Consider the following 18,704-nt stretch of genomic DNA (forward strand, 5'->3'; position numbering starts at 1 on the left):
GTATGTATGCATGCAAATATAATGTGTACATATAGTTAGCTATAACTGTGTACGTGTACATGTGTTTATGTTCACGTGTGTGTATGTATTAAAAGAAAGTAAAAACCTTTGGTAACAACTTGCCTTTGTAATAACTTTGCTTACTGCCGAGCAAAAAAAAATGGCCACGCAGGCCACGCCCAAAATTCGTTGTCTCGTCCGACATCTTGAGACCCTCTCACCTTTCTTCTCTGGGGGGGGGGGGGGGGGTTATCAGGCTCTTCACAGGTGCTCTGGAGTTGTGCCTGGTCACTGCTTTGGTTAGAATTCTTAAACTCTGTGTGTGTGTTTCTAAAACTATATCTACATGGATATGTGAATGTATATACATATACACATACACTCACATATATGTGCAAAATTCTAAAAACAAGAATGTGCGTATATATATGTATATATACACACACAAGTATAAGTCTCTTCAATCAGTCCTTTTTTTCAGTCCTATCCAACAGGGCTGTTTCTCCAACTGATTTTCCATGTGAGGAAATTGAGCAAAGTGGCGGGCCCGGGGGAGGGGGGGTGGGGGGCGGGTCCGGGGGAGGGGGGAGGTGGGGCGGGCCCGGGGGGCGGGGGCGGGGGGCGGGCCCGGGGAGGAGGGGCGGGCCCGGGGCGGGGGAGGAGGGGCGGGCCCGGGGGGAGGGGGGGCGGGGGGCGGGCCCGGGGCGGGGGAGGAGGGGCGGGCCCGGGGGGAGGGGGCGGGGGAGGAGGGGGGCGGGCCCGGGGCGGGGGAGGAGGGGGGCGGGCCCGGGGCGGGGGAGGAGGGGCGGGCCCGGGGGGAGGAGGCGCGGGCCCGCAGCCGGGGGGGGGGGGGGAAGTAGGTGAAAGGGGACTGGAGGGCGGGCCGAGCCTGCGGTGTATCTACGACGTGCTGGACCCCGTGGCCCTGTTGTAATCCGCTCACAGGGGACGCGAGTCTCCCAGCCGAGGAAGAAGCATCTTTCCTGCCAGCCATGTCCCTGCTCCGAGGTACGCTCTCTGCGGGGGACGGGGACGGGAAGTACCGACGCCCCATCCCCGGGCCCTGGCCCCGGCCTCGGCCCTCAGCTTCGGCCGCGCCTGACGGGACCCGGGCCCGTGACTCTGCAGGCCCCCCTGCAGGCCCCCGAGTTCCCTGACCTTGACGTACCGCCTGTCCCCTTCCGACTTAGGGCGCCTTGTGTTGGGCAGCCCAAGTCTTGAACCCACGAGCGAGCGCTGGTGTTCGGGGCACAGGTCTGGCTCGGGCACCTGCCCTTGCCCATCACCCACCTCCCTGGCACTGCCCGGAGAGAGTTCTTGCATGCTCCGTGTGAACTTGCGTTTTGTTGCTGGGGATCGAAAGGCGAAGAAAAGCCGACCCTTTCGAGCCCCGCAGGTGTGCCAACTCAGGTTTCAGGCAGGGGAGCAGACGAGGTTTGCCGTGGGGCAGTGGGCAGGGTCGGGTGGTGGCAGTAATGCTTGATTCTCCGTGACCCCTTTCGGAGCTTCTTGCGGAAGGTACTGGCATGGTTTTGACGTTTCCGTCTCCAGTTGGTTTTACAGATGAGGAAACTGAGGCCAGCAGGGCTAGTGACCTGCTCCACCAGCCCGAGGCCAGGGTTGAACCCAGGAAGATGAGGCTTCCCCCGAGACACTCTTGTCTACCACCTAGCTCTCCCCATAATGGAATTAATAAAGAATGAATGATCAGTAATCATTATTCACCAGATAGCCAACAGTGCCTATCCAGCATTCTTAAGGGAAAGTCGTTCCTAATGGTAGGGCTAAGGTTTTTCCCATCCTAAGATAATCTCAGATGTGATGCTTGCATTTAGTGGATAATAATGCAAATCAGCATTTGCAAATAGGCTTGACGTGTTTGCCTTATGGTGAGGGCCTGTATAAGTCTTATAAAATGGGTCGCCCATGGGATGGCATTCTTCAGAAATGTATGTACAGAAGCGCTCACTGCTCAAACTTTGTATACTGGCCAAGAGGGGACCTAAGGAGATGTCTAAGCTTGATTGCTTCTATACCCCTTATGCCTCCACTGGCATTATTATGGTCATAGAAACAGATTCAAATAATGAAGTGAGATTCTAATCTTTTTTCCCTAATTACATTTAAAAACAATTTTTAACATTGGTTTTTTTCAAAATTTGAGCTCCAAATTCTTTCCCTTCCGTCCTCCCTACTCTTTTCCCTGGGATTGCAAAAATTAGATATAGATTATACACGTGCAGTCATGCAAAATATTTCCATATGAAATAAGATTCTGAGACCACTTTTATCAGCGTTTTCCAGACTTCAGGAATAGTTCATTTGCTCAGCTCTCATTTGCCCATACCCAACAATCCTAGAATATATCTTACGACGTAGGAGGGTATTTGTATCCCTATCACTCAGTACAGTGCCAAACATATAAGAGATGCTTAATAAACATTTGTTGATAGATTGATTGACTTTAGAGATGATATAGTGCAATCTCCATCGCTTGTTTCTAAGGAAAACAGGAGTCCCAGTAGAAGGCCAGATCCTCTAGTTTCCGTGCCAATACTCTCCCTACTGTATATTGAGAGAAATAATTATTAATAACCAATGATTTGGGGAGATCCAGAATTTCCCTTTTTTCTAAAGTCCTCATTTCAAAGCTCAGCCTCAGAAGAATAGGCTTGATGGTAGCAGATAGGATTAACATTCCCCTCAGATTCTGTTCAGACCTCATCCAACCTTAATACGATTTCAATCTAAGGTGAGACTCCAGAACTAAGTGTGTTCTGCTCAGGCTTGAGTGGAGGATCTAAATTCTTTGATTAGATTGCCCTAAGCTGGACAGTTTAGAAATAAAGGACATAATCAAAGTTACATTCTCCCCCAGCCCCTCATTAGAAAAGGTCCATCGAAATATTCATTCTTTGTCATTAATTGTTAACCAAACAGAGTTGTTTACTAACCTCAGGAACATCCTCTCTTCCAGGGGCATGTAAACTGAGCTCACCACCATGACTGGTCTTTAGCATTTGAGAGTATCACTGACTTTTTTTATTAATGAAACACTAGCATTATTTATAAAATGATTAATTGCCCAGAAAATTATGTCTGTTGAACTTTCTGTGTCCTATAGATAGAGTAGGTATTGCAATATGTTTCCTTAGTGAAGCTATATAGGAACTTCTCAGGCAAAATATTTAGAAAGTTCAAATTATTGTTTTAAAAGTTATATTTTAATCAAAATACCTTTTACAGAAGATTTTTGACTGAATCTCTAGTGTTAACTAATAATGTAATGAGAAACATATATAATAACTTAAAAGATAAGCCCCACAACAACCCTATGAGGGAGGTACCACAAATATTATTTATTGTCACCATTTGATAAATACCAGAAACTGAGAAGTCACTTGATTTGACCATGATCACACAGGAAGTGTAAGAGGTCTACCTAAGTCTTAATTCCAGAAATATGTCTTCTGAGGAATGGCAAAATATAAATTGCAGTGCTGTGGATTTCCTACATATTGTAAGTGTTTCTGGCTAGAATTTGTACGACTAAAATTTAAAATGAAAATATCCCTGGATTTGACAAGTCACTTAACTTTGTTCCATCATCATCTGTAAAATGAAGGGTTTGAACTAAAGTTTCCTTCCTGCTCATATATAAAAGCACCACCTGCAGGAATAATGCCTGAGACAAACTATTAACTAGTTATTATAACCAAAAAATTGAGTGGTATGGTAGTTTACTTTCATAGGTTATGGGTTAGGTAGGAGAAAATCTGTCCAATTTTTTACTAGGCTGTTACACTCATTGTCATAAGTATTACTTATGTTTTCTTTAGCCTTCATTCTACTTCTTTTCATTTTTTAAGGAATGTATTATCTTTCAAGCAGTCAATAGAAATGACCATTTAATTACTAAATTTCTTATTTGAAATTGTATGAGAAAGGAAATATTTCTTAACTTGCTGAGTTGGTGTATTTTTCCAAGATCACATTGTAATTAAAGGAGTTCTTCACTTCTTAAGTCATGGACACTTCTGATAGTCTTGGTATGAACTTCTCAGAATAATAATCTTAATGCATAAAATAAAATACATAAGATTACAAAGGAAATTATATTTTAAAAGTTGTAATTTTTTTCACGTAAAAGTTAAGGGATCACCTGAAATCTGTTCAGGGATCATAGAACCCAAATTAAACTGACCTGAACTATATTTATTTATTTGGGTCCTTTTAGTGTAAATAAACTAAGAAATCTCTGCTTAGCTGTTGATTCAACTCATTTACCCATTATCAAACACCTTCTGTAATTTCCATCTTCAAAAAGTTAGTGGAATGTTACCAAAATTGACTTTTCTCTTTAAAAAATTGCTGGCTCCTTCCCAAGAAAATCTCCTGTTTCTGCAGCTGATTAGAAAGGAAAAAACAGGGCTCAAAGGTAGCATATTAGAATGTTAGCACTCAGCATCTTGCTCTTTCTCATCAGTATCCATATATTTGACTGATATTTGAAAAGGCATTTTTCTTCCTGCTCTCATTTCAGTGTTTGCGGATCCGTACCTTCCATGAATTTTCAGAATTCTGCAGACTCAAAAAGGGTTTGATGTGTGAACAAAGATAGTAATGTCCTAGGCATTTTAACTTCAACATGGAGTGAACCCTTGGCTCAAACAAATGACTAAAAGCTTTTGACTTTGAATGACTGATTAACTCCAGAAATTAGAGCCATAGTAGGGAAAATCCCAGAAATTAGCGAAGGAAAAACAGTCATTTCCCCTTACCCTGTGAAATATAGGGGCATAAGGAAAGGATGTATGACTTCATTGGCATAGGGAATTCTGGGAGGATTGGCACCTTCTCTGTATTCTGGAATATTAGAGAAGTTAAGTGTGACTTGCTTGGTGTCACATAGCCAGTATACACTGGTATTTTGGACTTTGGCACCAGCTTCTTTGAAATATGCACTTAACTTTTTAAAAGAATTCCCCCTCCCCCAAAAAAAGGATTATACTTTTCCCAATTTGTAATCCAAGTTATTATGATATTTCTTGTTTTATCAGACACAGTGGTTTGGGTAGTCACTGGCCCTCAGAACTATAGGATAGCAAGTCCTCACTCATGCTCTCCTCGGCTGTTAAGTACAACAGATCTTTTTAGTGTGACACATAATTTTTCCTCCCTTTAAGAGAAAATCTGCTTCTTTGACAATCAGAGAAAAACAACATGTAAGAAGGAAATAGAATTATGGGGGCTTCTAGTGATATGGTAGGAAGGAAGAGAACAGGCAGTTTATTAAGCACTTATTATGTGTCAGAAACTATGCTAAGTGCTTTACAAATATTATCTTACCTGATTCACAACTGCCCTTTGTGTTGAGGGCCATTGTCCTTGTTTTATAAATGAGAAAACTGAGGCGGGTACATGTAAGTGAATAGTTCACGGCCACATAACTTCTAAATGTAGGAGGCCAGATTGGAGCTCAGGTCTTCTTAACAACAAGCCCAGCACTACCTAGCTGCCCTCCTGGGTCTTCTCCTTAGCAAGGATACCCCACGTTGTTATTCAGTTATTATGATTATTTAGTCTTATCTTTTGTCCCAACTTGGTTGTTGCTCTTCAGTCATGTCTGACTCTTCCAGGACCCCATTTGGAGTTCTCTTGGCAAGGAAACTGGATTGGTTTGCCATTATTACCTTTTCTAGTTCATTTTACAGAGGAGGAAACTGAGGCAGACAGGGTTAAATGACCTGCCCAGGGTCACGCAGCTAGTAAGTGTCTGAGGCCAGGTTTGAACATCACCTCGCTCCCCTAGGACTGGGAGCAGGCCTTATCTAAACTTTGGAATCTACCCCCAGCACAGCAATCCAATACATAATAGGCACTAAGGTTGAATTGCTATGAGAGGGATGTTTTTAGTTAAAGCATTGTCCATTAGAAAGTAGATCCAGAGGTCCAGTTAATAAAAGATGTAGATTTGGAGTCACTATAAAAACAAACTTAGGACATTTCACCCATGAAATAGGGTGCCTAACAAAATAGCTAGTTTCTGGAAGTATTCAAACAGAATTGAGCAGACTCTGTTAGAATGTAAGTTCATCATGGGTAGAGATTGTTCTATTCTTTGTGCCTACCACCTGCTGGCATATAATAGATACTCAAGGAATACATACTTACTGATTGATTGATTAATAGATGTAGAAGTAGAAGAAATTTTTGCATTAGAAGAAAAGGTTGTACTGGATGGCTTGCAGTACCACATATCATTTTGAGGTTGGCAAAAAATGCTTTCCTGAAAACAGCCCTATGAGTAAGTATTGCAGATTTTGTAACCCCATTTTACAGATGAGAAAACTGCTCAGAAAAATGGTCAAGTACTCAAGGTCATACAGGTAATAAGTATCAGATTATTCTAGCCAGCTATTCCTGCTAAAATCAGCAGGCATTTATTCAGCAGCTCCTATGTGCCAGGCACTGAACAAGGCCCTGGACATGCATACACAAAGAACAGAACAATTCCCAGTTGTGGATGGCCTGTCCATTGTGCTCCCTCCCCTCATTTTATAGCTGAAGAAACCAAAACCCTGAGAGGAGAAGGCAATTGTCCAGGGTTCCTAAGCTGATCAACTACAGATCCAGGATTCATACTTAAGGGGGTTTTTGTCTCTAACTCTAGTACCCTTTCCACTTCATCAGGGTCTAAATGGAATTCTTAACGTAGTACTTCTAGCTCCCTGTGTTGGTTAATGTTGATTGGCTTGATCTATATATAGGTGAAGTAACTAGGTGAAAAGACACTCCTGCTCCCTTGGTCTTAACCTCTACTTTCCACTGAAGTCTTTGACCTATAAAGGTCAAACCTGTATAGGTCATTTAGGTAACCTAAATGAAGGTGAAAGGTCACAGGCTAATCTAAAATCATTAATCATTTTTTTCCTGGTGGTTCTAGGTGTGTACATAGTTGCTGCCAAGAGAACACCCTTTGGGACCTATGGAGGTTTACTGAAGGATTTCACAGCCACCGACCTGGCTGAACTGGCTGCCAGAGCTAGCCTGTCGGCTGGCAAAGTTCCTCCAGAAATTATTGACAGTGTGATCGTAGGCAATGTGGCACAGGTTAGTAGGGAAGTGTGCTCATCCTTCTTTCTTGATGTGTTTATAAATAGTGTTTATAAATATAACTTTTCCTCTATGGATCAGGTGTCTCTGAACAAATGAATGATATTGAAAAGACTTTGAAATTTGAAATGCAGTATAGCTCTTGATAATATCTGTGCATTTAAAGAAGGCATGATGCTACCGCCTTCATTATCTAGAGCAGTTGTAATCAGCAGATATTTGGTTTGGAATGTGTTCTAAAAAATTTTCTGCCTTCCTAATTTGTATTTTGCTAAAGGTAATATTGAGGTTAACTTGTACACACCAAGTAGGGAGAAGGCTTTGGTTATACCTCTCTATATTCCCCACAGGTACCTAGCATGGGGCATTTTATACATCAGGAGTACTCAGTAAAGATCTGAAGGAAGGAAAAGCCTGCTAGCAATCTATGGTTTAATTGTTGACAATCCATTTGATAGATCCATTACAATTAACCAGTCATTTGTGTGTTCTTAGTATGATAGCCATGGTTTTTTCTTTTGAATTAGAGTCCCCCATGGAAAGCAAAGTATTTTCATGAAATCATCTTGGTATTTTTGTCCTCAATCTTCCTCAAACCCCCTCCCCATTTATTTGTGGCGCTTTTAATTACCTTCTGCTTCCCTCTCACCCACAAGAGGTGGCAGATAGGGAGAGCAGTAGGTGGGCACAGCCTAAAGAGGAAAGAGCTTCAGTGCCTGAGGGAAAGGAGACTGGAACCCCAAAGATTAGTCCTTTTCCCTGGAGCTTATTTTAGGTAGGAACTTACATCAGTCCCTGCCATCCCCAAGATTAAAATGCTGAAGATGATCATCCTTGAAGGAATCTGTGCGACTACGGAAGGCAGAGAGTTGGAGGCAAAGAATGACAGAGGAGAACAGAGAAAACATCTGGGCTACAAGTGAGAGGCTTAAAAAACGAGTTCTAAGGGAGAAAAAGCCTAACTTGAAAGCAATAGAAATGTTCATAAAGATGAGAGAAAAAATTATTAAAAGTACTAGAAGAGGCCAGACCACAACAGATAAGTATTGTACTATTAAGGAAAGTTAACTAAAACTCCCTGATCAAAAAGAAAATTCTGAAAACCGTCTAGAGATCACAGAAGAGCAGTGGGAAACTACAGAAAAGGGAAATTTTCAAAAAGATCTTATGAAAGACATTGTCAGACATTAGAACTTGTCGGTGCACAATTTGAAAAGATAAACCAAGATATCTAACTTAGAAAATATGGTAGAAAGTTTCTCCAAGGAAGTAGAGGCTCTGACAGGGAAAATAGCACATGAAACATAAAAATACAGAAATGGAAGAAAATTTGGCAGAGGAAAAGGAAAAGATAGTGAAAAAAGAACACATGAATTCTATATAAATCAAAATAACTGTCCTTGAAGACAGAATATGCAGAGATAACTTAAGAATTATAGGTTTACCAAAAGAACATGACAAATCAAAAAACCTGAATGCTGTGCTACAGGAAGTAATACAAGAAAATTGCCAAGAACTCATGAATATAGCAGAGTTATTACTGCCAGAGCAAAACTGTACATGTGAAACTCCAAGGCACATAACTATATGGGATTCCAACCCAAGTGGTATGACTCAGAGCCATTGTTCACTCCACAGCATCCTCTTTCTCTTGTGTTAAGTGCTTCAGTTTCATTTTGTTTGTTCCTTATGCTTTGCACGTTGCTAGGGGGACATATGAGACTATCAGCATTATTTCTGCCCTTTTCAGTTAATTTCTCATGAATTCCTGAGGATCTCCTATACTGTTGTTTATTTTTTTTTCCTGTGCCATACACATTGTCCTTTTTAAAGATATCTTAAGCCATGGTCTGGAAAATCAGATATTTTTCATCAGTACCATCTCAGCCAGGTGTTCATTTCTTGTATTTTCCTTTCCCTTCCTTTCATGGATTTAGAGTGATGAGGATGGACATTTAATCATAAGTTGTGATGAAACTGCTACTAACTATTCTCTTAAATCCTTAATCTTTGTGTCCAGATTTTCATAGTCATTAGAAATTTCTTCCAGGTTATTTTCTAAAGGTATCATTTATTGCCATGAAATGTCAGAAATAGGCCAGTTTCATAAGTCTTGATAGAGTCTCTGTTATACATCCTGGATAAGTGCCTCAAAAAAGGCATCAGAGGGGAGGGAATCACTGATTAGTATATTTCTTCCTGACCCAGGAGCAGACTTTTTCATAGCTGTACGTACCTTGTTCATTTAAAGAATGTATGATCTGTTTGCTTCTTCTCCAGAAGATCCAGATACACACTATCTATAGTAATAATTTCTTATCCATTGAGATATTATGCTAGGTTGCACAGTGGATAGAATACAAGACTTGGAATCAAGAAGACTGATCTTTCTGAGTTCAGATTCAGCCTCAAACTATGTGACCCTGGGCAAATCACTAAATGCTATTTGCCTCAGTTTCCTCATCTGTAAAACGAACTGGAGAAGGGAATGGTCAAATCAGGCCAATATCTTTGCCAAGAAAACCCCCCAAATGGGGTCACAAAGAGTTGGACACCTGAAAAGCAACTGAACAGCCACATCCATTATATAAGCCATGAGTCCATTTCTTCACCTGTTTCTCTACCTCTTCCCAGTTGCCAATCATCTAACTTTTTTTCTACTTAATTTCCTTGATTTTTTTTCTGTTTGTTTAGGATCATTTCCCTCTCCCCACCTGATTCCCCATCCTATCTAGGAATGTCATAGAAAAACAAAGGATTTTTCAAGTACTTTTAACTTCCCTAGCAAGGAGAACAGTTTGAATTTAACTCAGGTAATTGTCTATAGACAGAATATAAACATGGCACAGTCTTGGCAAGGCATTGAAACAGTTGCCTTGGTTCCCATACCTGCTGGATTTCAAGTCCTTTGGATCTTAAATCTTTAATCCCTTACTTCCCCCTCATCATTCCCATTGAGTTAGGATCCATGGAAAACTTCCTATTTTCTCTCTCCTGTGGGTTCTCAGGGGCCTTTTCAAGCCAAATTCCTTCTCTGCCTTTCTTATTACCAGTTACTCATTACCTTAGGAGTATATAAGTAAGAAGAATGAGCCTGCTAAACATTAGATCCAAAGACTTGTTACAATCATCAAACCCCAAATGAGTTTCTATAAAATTTTAGCGGGCTTTTTGCCTTTCTTTTGATAGTGAAAATTGTCAGCCTGACTAAAAATTATGTCAAAACTTTTCAAAACCATTTGTTTGCTGCCTTTCACTTGGCATGCTCTAGCCACTTTGAAGAATACAAACAAATAAGATGATCGCCCAGTTGAACAAGCAAATAAGAACCTAGTACCTAGTCGATTCTAGCTACGTATTTGCTAAGTTGCACATGAGTACCCAGGCCCACCTTACATAATATGCTGTACACAGAGCAGGTCACAGAGGGAATAAGCAAGATAAGGTGTAGAGGACGTAGTTTGTCTACCTAAGGACTAGAAAGCATTATGTATATAGTCATGGCTTCGATTCAGTGTCTCTGGCCTCTTCATCTCCCACCTCTGACGGTACCCAATATTAATAAATCAAACAGTTAATGAGGTAGGAGAGAGAAGGAAGAGGGAAAAGTAAGAGAATAAACATTTATTATTTACCATGTGCAAGGCATTTGTGCTAGGCCATGGGGATACAAGTGCAATATATTCAGTGAAAGAAACCACATTTACATGATTATATAAGGCCAAAAGCCATTCCCCATTGGATAAATGCAGAGGACAAGAACAAGTAGTTCTCAAAAAGAAGTGCAAACTATTAGCAACCATGTGAAAGTTTGCTCCAAAGTACTAAGAGAATGCAAATCAAAACAGTTCCAAGGTTCTACTTCAGAGCCATTGAATTGACAATGATGATAAGAGAGCAAAATAGTCAATATTGGAGGGGTTGTAGAAGACATACTCTGAAGTACTTTGGTAGAACTGTAAATTGGTCCATCCATTCTGGAAAGCAATTTGGAATTATTCTAAGAAAGTGATTAAGCTGAACATATGCTTTGACCCAAATGTCCCACTGATAGCCATATACTCTAAGAAGGTCAAAGATAAAAGGGAAGCCCACCAAAATACTTAGAGCAGTACTGGGGTGGGGGGCGGGGACAGGGGAAGGTAATGGTACAAACTGGAAGCAAAAGTGATGTTCAGTTGTTGGAGAATGGCTAAAAACAATAGTGCCATGTGGGCAAAATGGAATATTCACTTTCAAAAATGATGCCTACATGTAAAGAATGTGGAAAAGCATGGGAAGACTAATGATGAATTAATGATGAACTAATGAACTAACCCAGATGAACTAATAGAAAATGAAATGACTTCGAACCAAGACAACAATACACACAGCTGTGTGGCGTGTGTTCATCCTTTGTTGCTGAAGAAGACCATGCCATCAGAGAAATGATGACATGACTTGCACTTGACTTTGTTTTGAGTGAGGGAGGTCTGTGCAGGTCACCAGTCTCAAGTCTCCTTCAGAGCCATCTGAATCCAGTGACCAGATATTCATCTGGATGACCCAGGATGAGGCAGTTGGGGTTAAGTGACTTGCCCAAGGTCACACAGCTAGTGAGTGTCAAGTGTCTGAGGTGAGATTTGAACTCAGGTCCTCCTGACTCCAGCATTGGTGCTCTATCCACTGCACCACCTAGCTGCCCTATACACAGTTATGACAATTTTAATGGAAATATCACCAACCAAAAAACATCAGAACTGAATGCTATGTAATTATAATGATCAAATTTGGCCTCAGAGAAAAGACAGGAGAATGCAGTCCCTTCTTTCTCATAGAGGTGGTAGGCTTTGGATATGGAACACAATGTCAGACTTGGTGGCCTGTTGGTTAATTTTTCTATACAATATTTTCAGAGTGGGACTAGGTTTGTTCTTTTTTATTTTTTAAAAGGGATGGCTTTCAGGAAGGAGAGGAAGATACTTTGGGAAATGAAGGTGGTATAAAAACAAAAGATACAGATAATATTTTTTCAGAAATCTTTTACATTTATGACCATTAACCACTAATCTAAACGCTTTATTGATTTCTGAGTAGCATGCCATCTTCTGCTTATAAAAGTCAAAGAATACATTATTTGAATCTGATACATTTTCATCTCTTTTAAAAATCCTTGCCTTGCCCTTTATAAATATATTATACAAGTTACACTGCTGACTAACCATTTTCTTATAAGCTCTTTTGAGTTGTGATTGTTAATTTTATCTACTCTCATTAACCCCTGAATTCAAATTAGTCCCCCTGTTAAGAGAGCTCCTGTCATACATTCCCTTCACTTTGCTCTAGGTCTTTTCCTTCATTCATTATGTCATTTAAAATGAAAGCTTTTGACCATACAGTTTAGACCTCAGTATGGTCTCAGTGAAAGACATAAATGCAACATGTACCTTGCCATCATGTCCTCTTGCAGTGGTCTTAATGATATTGGTCTTATAAAGGTACTGATGACGATGTCTATTTTAAACAAAAGTGTAATTTTATAAAATGAAGTTTTCATTTGCTTTATGACTGTATTCATGGAATCAAAGAAAGTTAGAGATGAATAGGACCGGGAGAGTTCATCTAGTCTCATCCTTTCCTTTAACAGGTTTTCCTTAGTAGATTTTAAAATGTATTGACATTAAAATTCATTTTAGGTACAACTTTCCAGGGACAGGTATATCTGTCATGTAATATGAGGGTCACCTTGTACATATGATGCTTTGTCTAGGAACTGTTTTCCACCTCCTGTAGACAACCAGTGTTTGCATTTGTTATGTCATTGTGTTCGCGCTAACCCCTCTTAGCAGAGGACAAATTCACTTTTACCTTTTATGCATCTTTCAGAGTTCTTCAGATGCTATATACCTGGCAAGGCATGTTGGTCTGCGTGTTGGAGTCCCTCAGGCCTCCCCAGCTCTCACTCTGAATAGACTCTGTGGCTCAGGCTTCCAGTCTATTATCAGTGGATGTCAGGTATGGAAATATTTTGTGTTTGATTTTTATGGGAGGACAGTACTTACCTCAGGGGGAGATAGTCACCTCATCAATAAATGGAACACCTTAGCTTTTACTTTTTTACTGTGCTCAGGAGAAGTCCAGAATAAAGGTAGGTAGGTACCATGGCACAAAAAACACTAGACCTAAGAAGACAAGTTCAAATCCAGCCTATGATACTACCTTGCTGTCTGATCCTGGATATGTCCCTTAACCTCTTTCTGCTCATGTGTAGAAGGGAGATAATAACAGCACCTGCCTCCCAGGGTTGGTGTGAGGATAAAATGAGGTAATACTTGTAAAGCACCTTGCAGACCTTACCGTGCTATTGAAATGCTCTAGTCATTAAATCTACCCAGATCTACTCAGGCAGTCAGTATCATCTCTAAGATCACAGTATATATTTCCTGGGGAAAAAATGCAAATATAGAAAGATTTGAGGGAGAGAAAGAGTTTGTCAGGAAGTGAACCACTTCTGCATTTTTGTGAGTTATTTCTGAAAAAATGAATAGAGGTAGAGGGGAGAGAGATGACTCCAAAATTGAGGGAATAGTAAGAAAACCTGTATTCTGTCAGAGAATAAGTTTGAAAAGTAGGAGGATTTTTTAAAAAAATGAATGTTAAAAAATAAAAACGATTTCACATGTGTAATGGGTATTAATCATATTATTGCCTTTTCAATGGGTGGGAAAGTGGATGGAGGAGGGAGAGAATTTGGAACTCAAAGTTTTTTTTTTAATTTTAAAAGAAAAATACAAGATAAGAGATGTTAGAATATGGGTTGAGTGCTAGAGCAACTTAAAGGGACATTACAGTTAAAGGTTTTATTTCAGGCTGAATCCAATAGTGAGTCAGAAAGTCATAGCATTTACATCTGGAAAGAAAATTTTGGAGAGGGCAAGCAGATTAATCCCCTCACTTTACAGATAAAGAACTGAGGCTCAGAGGGTTGTTTAGTTTGCCCAGGGTCTTCCATGAGCTGTAGGTGACAGAGCCAAGATTCAAACCCAGGTGCTCTGAAAAACTTTCCCTCGTCCCTTGTCTTGCATTTCAGGCTTAGAGATGCAGGGAAAGAGTACTGTAAAAGCAGTGTAGCTTCGGCTATACATTTTAAAATAATGAACTATGTCAACACATAGATGTTTTCATTAAGTAAACTATTAGCAGGTTACTTAGTGTTTCTATACTTATTTTTACACAATGACCATTATTGGAAACTGTAAGTGTATCCATAGAAAATCTATAACTTTACAATTGTGTTATTTACTTTTATTCATGGCTAACGCTCGGTTTTCTCACTAAGACCAGAAATAATAGAGGAAAGAGAAAGGAGAGATTAGAATCTCTAAGATTACTTTTAGAGGTTAGGGTGTTCATTATTGAGATCCAGTCTCTAATTTTCTAGGCTCCTCCTAGTCTTGCCTAGAGAGGCATCAGGATATAGTGGATAGATAGCTACCCATGAAGCCATGAAGACTTACTTTCAAGTCTTTATACATCCTAGCAGTTTGACCCCTGGGAAATATTACTTACTGTCTTAGTGCCCCCAAACAATTATCTGATTATAGTTTCATAGTTGGTTGCAGCTGGCGCTGCTGGAAGGAATTTCATCACTTGGGAGTTGCCTAGACCTGTAAAATCATAGGTACAAGTTACTTTTCCTGTCCTCCTTTATATACTATATTGAAAATCTTCAAATGGTTTTGTGATCTCATTATTTGGTGTGTTCCCTTCATAATGCTTAAAATGCTTAAAAAATTCTTATTGATTTATATATCACAACCTATCCATGCATACCTATCTTATGAGGCACTCATTCATGTCCTCTCATAATTTCCCCAATGGAGGTCCACCAAATGTGCCAGGGGAAGAAAGGGAGAGGGTCTCTTTTGATATTAGAATGCACTGAAATGTGTTTGCTGTCCATCCCCTACCTCTCTTTCTCTCGTAAGGCTGGCATACTCTTTTCTATGGTCAAACATTTTTGATGACATCATTTACATGACTCCTGTATGGTTCATCAGTAGTATCTCATAGGCTGTTCAGATCTACCATGTGTCCCCTCCCGCACTCCCTTGCCCTTTGTACTTGTGTTCTTTGAAGACCATGCTATTTATTCCATGGTTCAAAGCCATATAGCATCCTTGGATTAATGTTATTTTTAAAGTTGAATCATTCAGGGGAGAAGCTTGGGGTTGTACAAAACACTGTCTAGCTCTCCAAGTTTTGTTCTTTCCAATTTGGCATTGACCTTGAATTTTGTTTATCCAGCTGGTAATCTGACTCTACACAGCTGACATGAAAATGACTCCCACCCAAGTAACTAGACATTTCCTGTCTCTTAAAGATGGAAACATTTCAATTTTGATGTTATTTGGTTCTTACCCTGTCCAGCACATCTCAGTTCTTTTTTTCAAGGAAGAAGTGAAGATGTGAAACTTCTGTATAGTCCAAGAGCCTTGAGCCTCTTGAAGTACTTTTTCCATCATATTTCTTCTCCTCTTCCTCTAGACCTGCCTTTACATCAAAATCAAAGTCCATGTTGATTAATTTGGAAGGAATGAGTTTTGAGTGCTCATAGTCTGTCTCTATCTCCTTATCTGTAACAGATATTAATATAAACTACATTTTGTAAATATTTATGTGCACACTAATATGGAAGGACCATTTGTTCTACAAAATGATGTTTCTTTTTGGTACCCAACGAGTTTCCTATAGAGTCACATTAGATTATGAGGTCCCCATTAGATTGTGAGCTTCCAGGGCAGGGGCTATAACTTACTTCATTTTCTATACAAGATATACAAGATCCAGCACTTAGCACAGTTGCCCAGCACATAGTTGGTACTTAATAAATAGACTAATAGTGAGTTCAGAGACTTCAGAAGTGACATTTAAATTATTAGAAGTCATTTCATTGAACTGTCTTGATTGGGATTCTTATTAGTTTTCAAAGCTATTTTATTGTAAACATTGAAGAGAAATACTTCACTGGAAAACTTTTTTACAGGAAATTTGTGTCAAGGATGCTGAAGTGGTACTATGTGGAGGGACAGAAAGTATGAGCCAGACTCCCTACTGTGTCAGAAACATACGCTTTGGTACCAGGTTGGGAGCAGACATTAAGGTTGGGACCATGTTGAATTTTTGTTATTACAAAAATTGTTATTTATTATTAATTATTATTATTTTTTTGTTTCTTTGCTTTTGTTTTGACAGGAATTTTTAGGGGGGAAGGGGAGGGGAGGAAGGTGGCAAAGAGTACAATAAGGGGAAATAGAGGAGCTGAATCAATAGTACAGGAAAGATTTGCCTTTTGTGAATCAAGTGGCTTTTCTTGCAGGGGCCCTCAGTCCCGTCATAACCAGGTATAATAGTAATTTGTGTCACTTAAAGGTACTCTCTTCACACCATAACTTTAAGTGCCAAGATCTCTCTCACAAAGAGGTTCGGATAAATTTCTTTTTCTCCAGATTGATAAAAATATAACTAACAAAGCAGTGTTCTGACTAGCTGGTTAGAAAGAAATTTAACTGTATTTTTCAAATACTGCAGAATAACCCGCTGGTATTATTGGCTATCTTGAAGGGGCCTGAGGCTGAAAACTTTTACACATTTGTGCATGTTTATTTATATTTTTTTCTAGAATGTCAGAGAACCTAATTTAAATAGTAATTCTAGTAAATGTGTTTTTACAAAGTCAATTTGCTTTTTTACTATAAGAAGCTATGAAAAGAAGTTAATTATAAATGAATTATTGCATATTATTTTTATAAAACCTGCTTTAACTTTTTTTTTTTTTTTTACTAATGTCCTTGGTAGCTGGAAGACACTTTGTGGACATCACTGACTGATCAGCATGTTAAAATCCCCATGGCAATTACTGCTGAGAATCTTGCTGTAAAACATAAAATAAGCAGAGAAACCTGTGATAAATATGCTTTGCAGTCACAGCAGAGGTGGAAAGCAGGTCAGTGAAATTAATTGATAAAGAATCCTTCTGGAACTCCTAGCATTCATCATTTTGAATCAAAATGTTTATAATTATTAGTATGAATAGTAACGAGGATGACCATTACAAATCATTATAAATCTGAGATTCGGAGTTTTCTGTCATAGCTCCTTTGGGGTTGTATTAGCTGATTAGATAAGGGATTTGTTGATGAACCAATTGAGCTGGGCTGTTTTCTTAACTAGAGGCTTATTAGCACCATAGATAATCATGTCTCTGGAGTCCAGTAGGGTTATAATTCAGGACATACAAAGTATATCCTCCCCATACAACAGTCCAGTTTTACATAAAGAGGGCAACAATATAGGAATGTCTTTATCAAAATGATTGTAAAATAGAAAAAAAAATTCCAGCAAGGAAAAAAAAAGATTATAAGAATGATGGCTTATGATGTAAACAAATTGAAAAGCCGGGGTGAGTCGTGAGTCTAGGGAATTCCATCTACAATATTATGCAGAGTGGTGCTGGAGGAGGAGGTGTCCTGAATATATGACATAGACCTGGCCTACTGGCTTAACTGAAACTTAAATTTCATGTTTAGCTAGTGTGCTCCCCCCTTAAATTCCTAGAGGGAGAGGGTCTTGTCTTATTCCTTGTTTTCTCCTCAGTGCCTAGTTACCTGCTACATATACTTTGAATAAATATTTGTTAAATTTAGTAATAGCTTATCAGTCTGGTTCTTTTTGAATGAAGCAAGATAATCTTCCCAATGTAACATCCTTATTTTTAATGGACCAGTTTTATTCATAGTCTTTATTCACAGAGAGGCAGTGTACCAGAAATCATTTAGTCCAGTCCCTTTATTTTACAGTTGTGGCAACCGAGGCCCACACTCATGAAATGACTTACCAAAAGATGAATGCATGAATGAAAAAGTATTTGTGAGATGCTTATATAAGTAATAAATAGTACCTTCAGGAGGTCAGGAATCCTTTCATTTCAATTCTAGTGCCTTTTTCATCATATCTAGCAGCCTCTCCAGTGAAGTAAGGTCTTCCTGAGATTGAGTCAGAAGCTCTGGATTTGGGTCCTGCTTGACCATGTCCAAAACACTTAAATGTCCAGAGCTTCTCACACATAAAATTGAAATAATATTGACATCATTGATTTCATTGCTTTTTTGAGGAAAGCTCTTTGCCAACCAGAAGGTACTATATAAATGTGTGTTGTTGGTTTAAGATCCTAGAGTTTAAAATTCTTCTGGTCCAACCCCCGCAGTGATTCCAACAGATGGGGGATGTATAGGTCCAGTGAGAAGAGATTCATGAGGCAATTCATTAAAATGTATTCATGTGTTAAACTCCTTGTAATTTTTGCCCATTGATCCCATTGATCTAATGGTTCAACAAAAAAAGTTTGGTTTTCTTCTATATGGTAGCTCTGCAAATATCCGAAGAATGCTATCATACCTTAGCTTTCTCCAGGCTAAATAATTGAATTTCTTTGACCATTCTTCATATAATGTTTTCAAAACTTCACCATAATAAAGTTATCTTTCTGTCCAAATTCAGGTTTTCCAATATCCATCTTCCAAAAAGGTATCCCCAATTGTATGGTCTTC

General features: G+C 39.4%; 1 protein-coding gene across 1 annotated transcript in view; it reads left to right on the plus strand.

Moving 5' to 3' along the window:
* The first annotated feature begins 815 nt into the window (after positions 1-815).
* ACAA2 (acetyl-CoA acyltransferase 2) overlaps positions 816-18,704 on the plus strand; it is a 41,249-nt gene continuing 23,360 nt past the window's right edge. The window contains exons 1-5 of the mRNA XM_072606920.1: positions 816-1,008; positions 6,947-7,113; positions 12,982-13,110; positions 16,142-16,258; positions 16,954-17,101. Coding sequence (XP_072463021.1) covers positions 993-1,008; positions 6,947-7,113; positions 12,982-13,110; positions 16,142-16,258; positions 16,954-17,101 — 577 coding nt within the window. The 5' untranslated portion in view covers positions 816-992. The remainder of the gene's footprint in view (positions 1,009-6,946; positions 7,114-12,981; positions 13,111-16,141; positions 16,259-16,953; positions 17,102-18,704) is intronic.

This window comes from Notamacropus eugenii, chromosome 4 (assembly GCF_028372415.1).
Source record: "Notamacropus eugenii isolate mMacEug1 chromosome 4, mMacEug1.pri_v2, whole genome shotgun sequence".
NCBI classification, from domain to species: domain Eukaryota; kingdom Metazoa; phylum Chordata; class Mammalia; order Diprotodontia; family Macropodidae; genus Notamacropus; species Notamacropus eugenii.